This window comes from Nicotiana attenuata, unplaced genomic scaffold, assembly GCF_001879085.1.
Source record: "Nicotiana attenuata strain UT unplaced genomic scaffold, NIATTr2, whole genome shotgun sequence".
Lineage (NCBI taxonomy): Eukaryota > Viridiplantae > Streptophyta > Magnoliopsida > Solanales > Solanaceae > Nicotiana > Nicotiana attenuata.
Window position 1 is genome coordinate 28,446 of NW_017670313.1, and position 11,783 is coordinate 40,228.

An 11,783-nucleotide genomic window follows, 5' to 3' on the forward strand; every position below is an offset into this window, starting at 1 on the left:
ATAGGAGAACCAAGTACGAGATATATTCAAGCTACTGAGGAATCAAATGAAGAAGAGATGCGGTTAAGCCTGGATTTACTTGAAGAAAGGAGGGAAACTGCACTAATAAGGATGGCAGCACAAAAACAAGTTATAGAGTGGTATTATAATCGGAAAGCTCGTCTCAGATACTTCAAGATTGGGGACTACGTACTCAAGAAAGTTTTTCAATCTACGAGGGCAGCCAACGCAGAAAAGTTGAGTCCAACTTGGGAAGGGCCTTATAAGATTCATGGTATCGCAGGAAAAGGGGCATACGAGCTTGAAACATTGGATGGCAAGATCCTACCTTCAAATTGGAATGTTGTTCATCTAAAAAGATACTACTTCTAAGAAAAGGAAATACTCACGGGCAGGTATCTTCATTAATGATTTTTATTCTTGATTTATTAAAATTTTACTAACGATTTTAGATGATAGGCAAAAAGCTAGCCCACCCTAAATGATGAATTACGACCTGAAAGATACGTGGAAAGAACATAATGCCCGATCCAGGGTTACAACTATTCTGATGGAAATTTAAATGGGTTAAGCAGTCTTCATCTAAAATCGTACCTCTGAGTCCCGTATGTTTTTTCTTTTCAGGAAAAGGACCGCATGGAAGGAATAATCAAGTGCTCGAGATTTCATACTTCAAAGCTCAAACACTTGGGGGAATATATAATATACATATGATATATGTACAAGGAAGGCAGAGAAGACTAAAAAATTTTCAAGAACAAGAAAAATTTCGAGTCAAGCCTAAAAGTCTACTTATCATACATCAAGTTCAGAGCAATGTTACGAGCCAATTACTCAAGCTTGATCAAAAAACCTATGGAGAATACACTCGTGGATATAGATCTCAAAATATTACGATGTTTAGATTAAAGGCAATATTTAGCTATGTCATAAAGAAACCCTTGGATTTTCTTTATTTTTTGAATCTGTTGTAAAGAAACAGTTGCGGAAAAGTAATAGAAGATATTCAAGTACATGTAACGTGTTATTTAAACTTGACAAAGTTCGAATGAAAACTTTATCAAAGTTATTTCAAGAAACATGTGTGTTCCTATTTCTTTTCCGTATGTTTACACCATCATAAAGTTGAGACGTCTCCTTCATTAAGTGTCATATATATAAAAGGGCCCTCGTTTATAAATTCATGTTTGGTTCAAAGATACATGAAGTGAACAAAGCAATTCTAAAAATGCAAAAAGTTAAAAGGGTAAGACAAAAACCCACGAATCAAAAAGCAAGACCTTTGATTTATAAAAACAAGGCAAAAAGAGTGAAACAGAAACTCGAGAGAATTGAGTTGAAACAGGAAATTTATAATATTAAACTAAGTACGAACTTAGTCATAAAATGAATGTCACTTTTTTTTACAAAAAGCCCCGAAGACCTGGGGACTTGACATCAACAAAAAAAATAACCCTCAAATGGGACCAGGGGTAAAATCACCACATATTCCACCAAAGAAAAAAAAAGACAAAGTCCAATTTCACAAATAAACTTTCACTGTGGAGCAGGAGAAGGATTCAAAGGGGCATCATCAAAGGGATCGACTTGATCTGAAGGACCTGGAGCATTCATTGCATCAGGATCAGCTTCAACGTGCTCAGGAGTATCGGCCATGGGAGAGGAAAAACTTTGGCTTTGCTGAGTTTTTCAATGGTTTCCTTTATCTTAACTAACTCAGCATCAAAGTTAAAACACTTTTGGCTAGCTTCCACAAGAGTATCGTGGCGCGTATTCAAAATAGCCCAACTCACTTCAACAACCGCTTTATCTTCAAGAGCCTCATAATCTCTTTCCCATTGGTCAATTTCACTCTTGAGTTCATCCTTTTCAGCCAAGGCAGTATCATAAGAAGATTGCAAAGGAGCAAGTGAACTCTCCAAAAATTTGACCTTATCAGAAGACATACGAAGATCTTCTTGGGTCTGAGTAAGTGTTTGAACAAGATCACCTGCAAAAGCTTCTTTTTCACTCAACAAGGCCTTCAAGCTTCTGATCTCTTCGGAGGCTTTAGAGAGTTGTTCAGCAAATGATGACTCGAGGAAATTTTTATCCTTGCCTGCCTGATTGTTAGAAGCCTTCTCAACGGCCAACTCTGAAGTTACAATCTTCAACTGCTGCTCTAAGGTACATTTGTTTTCTTCTAAAACCTCCATTTCAAGCTGGAGACTGTCATGCTGCTCTTTCCAATTGTCTGCCTCGATCTGGTAATCATGCATCAATTGTTCCGTCTGGGAGACCCTTTTCATCATCTCCGTGCTGACGAGATTGATCTAAAGAAAAAAAAGGAATACAAAAGAATCTTAGTAAAAGAAAAGCGGTATATGATATGAAAAGAAATTTATACCTTCAACGATGATTGCACGATATCATTCATCCAAGCCAGAGAACTATGACTTTCCAGCTTGGATTTTTCAACTGGACCGATGAGGGGTTTCAACCACACATCAGCTTGACCTGACTTCTTTAGAAGATTTCCTTCAGCAGGGACCTCAATGGTAATTTGTTTCATCACTCTACCTCCACTTGAAGAACCAACTTCGGTTCGAGAAACATTAGTAGCGGGGACTGTAGAGGAAGTCATAATAGCTTGAGGTGGAGCAGAAGCAGTAGCAGTAAAAACTAGCAGAGAATGGTCCATGGGGACAGACGCGGGAAAGGAGGCAAGAGGTACTTCATCAGACACCAAATCAAAACTTTCACTATCAAACCCATGAGAAAAACGTTGTTCATCAGAGCCACGAGCAGCCATAGGAGTATCATCTTCTGAGCTCACTAAGGTGGCTTCAACAGACTCGGTCACGGGAACAGAACGAGGAGTAACTTCATCATCTGAAATAAAGCGCCTTCTAACACGCGGCCTTTTAATCAAGGAACCTTCATCTCGTTCCTCTTCCTCTTCAGAATCCTGGGGTTTATCAGCTTTCCTTTTCGATGAAGAACTCAGAATTATCTCTTGAGCCCTTGCCAAAGAAAGTCTGGAAGCTGTGATCGAATCGACACTTACACCACGAATAGGAAACCCTGATAAAAAGAAGGGTCAAATACATTCTAAGTGAAGAATGAACAAAAAAAACGAGAAAAGGGGAAAAGAATTTACCATGAGTTTTAACCTTCCAACCAAACCTGTGAGAAAGGTTTTTCCAAGATCTACTTTCCATCGGAGCAACAGTCAATAATTTCTCTACCCAACCACGGAAATTGGGAATCTCGTCAACAGTTCACATGGTTGCTGAAAAAAAGAGAGAAAGTTAGGCAGTCACGAGAAAAACAAACCCCTTCAAGTAAAAAAAAGAAGAAGAGAAAGTTGCAGAAACAAACTTACGTGCAAAATTCCACTTTTCAGGGAATGGCGTATTTTCTTCACCTACTAACCCTACAGTAGGAGCAGCAACAAAGCTGGCATACCAGCCACGGTCTATCATCCTCAGGACTGACTAAAACTCTCTTACTCCTCGCTACCAAAGTAAAAATTCCATGTCGGAATAACTTAGGGGAGTAGAGGTGGATTAGATGAAAAAAGGTAAAAGGCAAATTAGCCAAGCTAGTTAAATGCCTTAGGCAAGCAACAACCCTCCAAACAATGGGGCCAATTTCCAAGACAAACATTGAAAAAATGACAGAACTCAATGATAACAGGATCAATGGGAGGCTTAAAATTCAGTGTAAAAGGATATGTATACACGAAAGAAAATCCAGTCATGTAGGATGTGATTCTTTGATTTGCATTAGGAATTACGATGGGGAAGTCAGGTTTCCAATGGCAATCTCTACGAACGACAGAGATTAAACCCTCGGTAATTTGAGAAGGATAGACATCAGCACGATTAAGAGAGGACATAGAGGAAACCTGATTTCTAATTGATTCCCTATCAGAATAAAAAGAAAGCTCAGAGGGGACAATTTCATCTACTAAGGGTTCACGAACTGGTTCATTAGAATCTCTGCTTTTAGAAGAAGATCTGTATGGAAGAGAACCCCTGGTTCTAGAAGAAGAAGGAGGAGTGGAACTAGGTAAAGATGAAGGCGAACCTCGAATGGAGCCTAAGCTACATAACCTACCTCCTCTTCTGCTCCTAGTTGGAGCAAGAGGAAGTTCATCTACAATAAGAACTTTACGAGGATTAGAATTTGAAGAAGACATGGCTGAACAGGGAAGAAGACAAGATTGAATATTCAAAGTTAAGAAACTTTTGTGAGAAAGACAAGACGAAGGTTATAGTTATACTCAGAAGCAACCGTCAAACAAAAAAGGTAATGATGGGGGAGTCATAATGAAAACTGTCACTTCGTAGTTGGTGCAGCCGCAAAAAAGCCCTAAAAGACGCCGAAGAGTTGCAGACTCAATAAAAGGACGCCACGTGTCACGAGCATTAAATGGAAGTGACATATAAAGCGTCAGTTCTGAAGAAGGTATAATGGCGGCAAAAATTCCCGCTTTAATGAAATTCACTTCCCAAATATTCAATTGATTGAGTAAATGGCAAGTGGGGGGACTATCTGTATTGGGAAAATCAAGTTAATATATTGAATTAAGTATGTGATGATATACCAAGACACGTGGATCAATAAAAGAGTGACAGCTGGCAAGGGATAGCTGAAGAGGCACGAGCTTTGACAGGCACGGGCAGAGATTCAAGAGAAACATGGGAAGAACAGTTACTCGAGCCTCTTGGTAATATGAAAAGGCATCAAAGGAATGAAACTGGATAGCAAAAAGTACAAATACGTATTATCCGCAATTAATGAGCATCAATGATGAAAAATATTATAGAATCTTCACAAAACATTTACGATTACCAATTATAACGTTATATTAAATGTCATTAATTGCTCATAATGGCTCTATTATGAGAGGAAAGGAAACGTATTATTGAGAGATAGCTATAAAATAAGAGATATAACACTTGTAAACACACACAATATTATTGGAATACATTGATTTACTTTGCTTTCTTTTTTACTCAGCTATCAATCATCTCAATTCTTTTTATTTATTTCCAATTTGATTATCAGTAACCCGAGTACTTCTAAAAAATACGCTTTGACCCGAATTTCCTATTTTCTGGTTAAACAAAGATGTAACTGATTCATCCTTGCCAACGAGCAGGGGGCTTCACCCGATCACTCTGAATCTGCTGATCAAGAAGAGAGAAAGGAAGAAGTTTTTTCTTTAGATTAAGCGGAAACTTGCTCCTGACCTTTTTGGCAGTAGCTAGTCTGAATTCGTAACCTGCCATCTTTGGACAAAACTCGTGACATCTTGCCCTGGCAATGGAGGGATCGGAGCCTATACGTTACTAATTGGTCCCTAAAAATAAAACTAAGTCCCTACAAGCCCTATCGTGAGTAAGACCGAGGCGATTGTAACTTGATGTTGCATGGACGAGATTTAAAATAATGAATTGAACCTGTAACATTGTGGGACAAGCAGTCATTAATTAGTGTGAGACCTGTTTCATAGCTTGTTCCTATTTTATTGGAGGATACCTTGATTGCTTGTTCTTTTGGTGCAAGACTGTCACAAAATTATAGTAATTCCTATTAGCTATTGTTTGCGTTTGAAATAAACAGTAGCAAGATCTAGGCACTTAGATTTATATAAAAAGGGAATCCTGGATTTATAACACCCCTTTAGATACTCTTAACGCATACAAGTTGCACATTTTAAAGTAGATTAGCTTAAGTTACATCCCTGCATTACTCCTCCAAAAACGACAACTATAAACCGGATACTAGCTGTTTATATACTATATATGTTAAGAGCTTAATTATCCCAATAATAGCTGTTTATCTGTTATGTTAAGAGCTTAATATATAACTTATAATTGTCCAGATGTCACCTCCAGACTTCATTACTCAATAGCCCCGTCAAGAAACGGACTCTCACTCCGTCCTTATTTCACCTTACATGCTGAAACTACGTTCCTGGATTTTACACTCAAGGATGCTATCAGTATTTTATCTCTCTCCCCAAATGGACTTCACTACATGTTGTACCTTAGGCCTTGTTTTCTTTTTATCTTGTTCTCGTTAGGGTCTACTGAAAATAACCTCTTTACATTTACTGTAGGGACAAGATCTGCATATACTAACTACTCTTCCCAGACCCCACTTGTCGGATTAGTTGTTGTTGTCAAAATGCGTTACTAGTAATTAACACAAGTGTCTCCAACAACAACATCTTCCCTGTTCCCTTTTGCAGGTGCAAATCATTTTGTGTGCCATTAATACTTTTTTGCTAATTGTAAACACTCATCTAGTAACAAGACATCTCCTCTTGCTTGGTTAACTCTTAGTACCTTCTGTCTTTTTTATCCCATTCAATGGATTATCATGTAGTAAGATGCTCTTATTTGTTAACTTATTCCAAAAGAGATTGCTACTGAAGCTAGTGTAGTAAGCTTCTCTTTAATTCCTAAATTAGAAACTGTCTATTTACAGGTCGGCATGATTCGGCTACCCCTGTCCTTGCTTTCGTGTTTTATATAATAGTAGCTTCTTAGTTACATTGGGGGACTGTGAACGGAGATGACAAAGACAGTTAATATGATTTGATCCTACATAATAGTAGAATCACTAACTAGGCAATTAATAAGCCTTTATTGTCGTTGCTTTTGTTAAATAGTCAGTAAAATTTGAGCCTAAAGTTATTTCTAATTTAGGTGAGGATATAATTAGAATTAAAGAAAGAAAAAAGAGAAAGCTCCTTATCAGTCGAAAACCTTCCTCCTCTTCATCTTTAAATGAATCTCTTAATGGGAACTGGCATTACAGTTGGGTAACGCCAATATCCTGCCTATGACAAGGCCCACGAGGGGGTTGGGGTGGCCGGGTTGGAGTTATTGGTTGAACATGACGCTTGCTTGATGGGCTTGATTAAGAAATAATGTTGTGCCCTTTTGGCATAATGGTAACTGGTAAGCGCTTGATCCTAACAATTGCTAACTCTTATAAAAGTGTAATTGGTGTAGGATTGAGACAACATGTTACATGAAATTGTACATACATGGCTACTTTATCTAGTTCAATATTTTGTGGAATTAAGTATTACATCAATCTTTATGATATATCTCCACTCTTATGGAGTATCTCAATATGAATGAATCTATATATATATAAAGTTGGGAATGAGAAAGGTGATGTGGCATCTTTCATTGTGAAGAAATTCTATCTATCTTTATTCTACTTTTTTTGACTTTTTCCTTTTATATTTTTCCTTTTAATCATATTTTTAAAAAGTTCACACTCCATGACTTACACCTCTTTATTAAAGGTTATATGACTGAAGAAGTAACGGTATAACCATTAAAAAAATAATGCAACGGTTGCTATACATAAAACGTTACAATTATGAAAATAATGCTAGCAATTAAAAGTTGCAAGAGTTATTCCTTTGTTCAATATCCCAATTTTCCAGTACCCCAGATTCTTCTTCATATAGATATCACAAAGAACATACCCAACTAAGAAGAATTCTCGTGCCTTTGCCTATTAAGAGTAACAAAAGTTTTGGCATCCCTTCCATATGAAGTGAGGAATTTTTTTTTCTATTTTCTCCTCAGAAGTAGCTCATTGGAAAAGCAACAACACCCTATTTCACTGCCTTATATCACCATGGTGCTCATTCATGTATGTTTTGTTAAAATTTTATTCTTCATCTTACTATGTCATCATGGTATATTTTACTAATTGTTTTGCTTTTTTCAATTTCTTAATTGTTTCTACCTTTTATGTTTTTAAAATAATTTTCCTTAATTCTTTGTTTTCTTTTGTAATATCTTGACTGGTCTCAATACGTCTACACTTATGTTAATATGTTTAGATATATACATATATAGATAATACATACATATATATATATATATATATATATATATATATATATATATATAATATACACACATATTTTTTAATTGATTGAATTTCATAAATTTTAAACAATTGTTTTATTTATATCTTAGTTTTAAAGTTTATAAAAATACTAAAAAAATTAAATATGAGGCTTACGCCCCGACCTGGCTTTTGACTTTTTCCTTTTGTTCTTACAGCTATTAGCTTGATGAATTTAGCTAACAGGTTATGCATTGCAATTGCTTTAGTTGTCATCTTACCTAACATATCATATATGCAGTTTCATAGGGTAAATTCTTTTAGGTTATTACGTCGTTTTCAAAACTCAAAATCTTTCTAACAAATAATCTTGTAATTCTAGATTTTGATACCTGAGGGGAATAATTTTGATCTTAGTATGCTTCTTTACCTATTAATAATTGACTAAGTTGCTTTCTAGGGTATTACTAGTACTACTACTTGAATCATACTTTATCAAATACTATTTCACCGTGGGTAAATGACTTCAAATGTAAAAAAAATTTATTACCTCATATACAATTTGATGACGTCTCATTTTTATTGTGGAATGGAATTGTTGTTTCTTTGTAATTTATTTTTGTTTAATATAATATTATAAAATACAAAACTATTGTATAGATATATATAGAGAACTAAAAATCGTGATTGGATATTTGTTGATAGTGATACTCCCTTAGTGGATAAGTGGATATATATGAAACCAAATTTATAGTGTTATGTTGGAGAATATGCAGAAGATAAAACTGATCAAAGAGTACTACTTCCCTAATCATTCATTGTATCCTCTTGATCGTATAGAGCAAATTTTGTTAAAACTCACTTTTCTACAAAAAATTTAATATTATTCCTAAAAACAAAACGAGAATAAGAATTATATTTCATCAATTTTAAGGATATCTTTAAAAGTTTCACTGCATGTGATTTCAAGACCATGAGTTTAATTTAGAAATTATTTTAATCTCTTTTAGGCTACTTCTTTGATTAATAAAGTCTGATTTTATATGATAAGAATTCTAACAATTATAATTTACCCGTATTTTTTTTATTCTCTTTTGATGACCGCGCAAAATGCCGGTAAATTTACTAGTGTAACATAAACGGGAGATATCAATATGCAGAAACCGGAGAAGGGGAAGGGCAAGTAGGGAGAGGAGAAGATAGAAAGGTGGGGGTTGAGTACACCAACCGACCAAAGGAAACTCCAAATACCATTGGGAAACGCTTTCCTGTCAACAATAGAAAAGACAAATAACATATGGACCTCTATCCCAATTTTAAGCATTATTAAGCCCTTCTCAGCAAAATGTCCATTTTGGAGCGCCTGTTTTCTTTGTTAGGGACACCACAAAGGGAGACCTATAAGATTCCAATTTTTGTTCACCTATTTACCCAATGAACGGCCTTGGCTTTTCCTTTATCTCAACTCTCTAAATCCATTCTTCTCCCTCTCTCTCTCTCTCTCTCTCTTGTTCTTTAATTATCTTCCCTTTGGCTCCTCACAATTAACTACTCTTTCTTCGCATAACACTTCGAAAAAAAAAAAGAAAAAAAACTCGCATGCAATGACAATTGATTGTATGATCACGAATGTGAAATCACCCATGCTACGGATATTAGAAGATGAGAAAAGGCCATTGACTTTTGATGCATCTCAGATGAAACGTGAGTACAACATTCCAACACAGTTCATATGGCCAGACGACGAGAAGCCTCGTGCTGTGGCACGTGAACTTCCCGTTCCACTTATCGACTTAGGGGGTTTCCTTTCTGGAGACGCCATCGCGGCCCAACAAGCATCTAGACTTGTTGGTGAAGCATGTCGTAATCATGGTTTCTTTCTTGTAGTTAACCACGGAGTTAACGCTAATCTCATCTCCAACGCCCATCGTTACATGGACATGTTTTTTAGCTTGCCACTTTCTGAAAAGCAAAAGGCTCAAAGGAAACTTGGAGAGCATTGTGGTTATGCCAGTAGCTTTACTGGAAGGTTTTCCTCTAAGCTACCTTGGAAAGAGACACTCTCTTTTCGATACTCCGCTGAAGAAGACTCATCTCACATAGTTGAAGAGTACTTCCAAAATACAATGGGTGAAAGTTTTAGCCATCTTGGGTAAGACAACATGACTACTTGTTGACTACCTTTTATTTCCTTTTTCTCTCTTGTCAATTATTGAAGGGGATCCTTGCGTAACTTGGTAAAATTACTACCATGTGACACGGGTTCGAGCTGTGGAACAGCCTCTGATAGAAATGCAGAATAAGGCTGCGTGCAATAGACCCTTGTGGTCCGACCCTTCCCCGAACCTTGCGCATAGCGGGTGCACCGGGCTAACCTTTTTTTTCCTCTTGTCAATTATATTAACCCTTTTTTTCTTGAATTGCACAGGAATGTTTATCAAGAATATTGCAATTCAATGAGCACACTTTCTCTAGGGATCATGGAACTTTTGGGAATGAGCCTAGGCGTAGGGAGGGAACACTTCAAAGAATTCTTTGAAGAAAATGAATCCATAATGAGACTCAACTATTATCCACCATGCCAGAAACCAGACCTCACTTTAGGGACAGGGCCACATTGTGATCCAACATCATTAACCATTCTACATCAAGATTGTGTTGGCGGGCTTCAAGTTTTTGTGGACAACGAATGGCGTTCCATCAGTCCAAATTTCAACGCGTTTGTGGTTAATATAGGCGACACTTTTATGGTAAGCGAATTAACTAATGTACTAGAAAAATATAATGTCCAGTTGAAATATAAAGAGAGACAAACAGTATACTACTCCATATTTTACGTGAAAAATAATTAGTATAAGGTTCTTTTCATATGACGTACAATGATATACATCATGACTGCTTAGGAAGTACAACATGATGCCCTGTTGATATTGTTGCAATAGTTTGAATTATTTATAGATCATGAAAAAGTGGACATGTAATTCAGTATGTGGGGTAACATATTTTTGGTTGAATTTTGCCCTTTTGCAGGCGCTTTCAAATGGAAGATACAAAAGTTGTTTGCACAGAGCAGTGGTAAACAACAAGAGTCCTAGGAAATCACTTGCTTTCTTTCTTTGTCCAAAGAAGGATAAGGTAGTGAGCCCACCAACTGAATTGGTGGACTCCAACAACCCTAGAATATATCCCGACTTCACATGGCCTTCTCTCCTTGAGTTTACACAGAAGCATTACAGAGCTGATATGAACACTCTTCAAACTTTCTCAAATTGGCTTCAACAGAAAACTGCACTAGTTTAAGAGCTAATTCAACTTCTCCGACGTACCTCACATGAGATTCAAGCTAAGCTTATATATATATCGAGGATGGAAGACCTCTGGATTTTCTTTATACGTTCCCTCGGACCAAGACAAACGGAGTTGGAAAACATCATCATCATCAGAAGAAGAAAAATAGTTGGAAACGAGAAAAGAAAAAGACATGCTCTTTTTATTTTTCCCATGAGTAGTTCAGTTAAAAAAGTAAATATAGACGAGATAGGGAAGGAGAAGGAATGGAATAAAACTGCTGTATAACTTAGGTTTGTTTATTTTGATGTATTGAAATATATAGAAAAGATTACGTATAGCTAGCTTTAATTACGAGTTTCCAATGTAAGCATCCCTCACTAAGAGATACTGTAGTAACTTTCTGAACTTCCTCATTTCTTTTTTTTTTTCTTTTCCTTTAATTTTTTTGGTCTTCTTATTTTGTGCCTGTCTCGGCACATTCAGAAAACTATGTAATGCCTCTCCCGAAATCATTTATTTTTTTATGGCTTAGCCTTAGGTTATATGAGGGAAACACAGAGCTTGCAGGGTAATTAATTAGCTTAAAAGAATGTCCTAATCAGCTGCCCCTCGTTTTAATT

At 36.4% G+C, this 11,783-nt stretch overlaps 1 protein-coding gene across 1 annotated transcript; it reads left to right on the plus strand.

The window, feature by feature from the left end:
* Positions 1 to 8,983: 8,983 nt before the first annotated feature.
* On the plus strand, positions 8,984 to 11,576 carry LOC109237669 (gibberellin 20 oxidase 1-like). Its single transcript, XM_019403999.1, has 3 exons — positions 8,984 to 10,024; positions 10,301 to 10,622; positions 10,903 to 11,576. The coding sequence occupies exons 1-3, from the start codon at positions 9,477 to 9,479 to the stop codon at positions 11,170 to 11,172; spliced, it is 1,140 nt and encodes a 379-aa protein (XP_019259544.1). The 5' UTR covers positions 8,984 to 9,476; the 3' UTR covers positions 11,173 to 11,576.
* Positions 11,577 to 11,783: the final 207 nt, after the last annotated feature.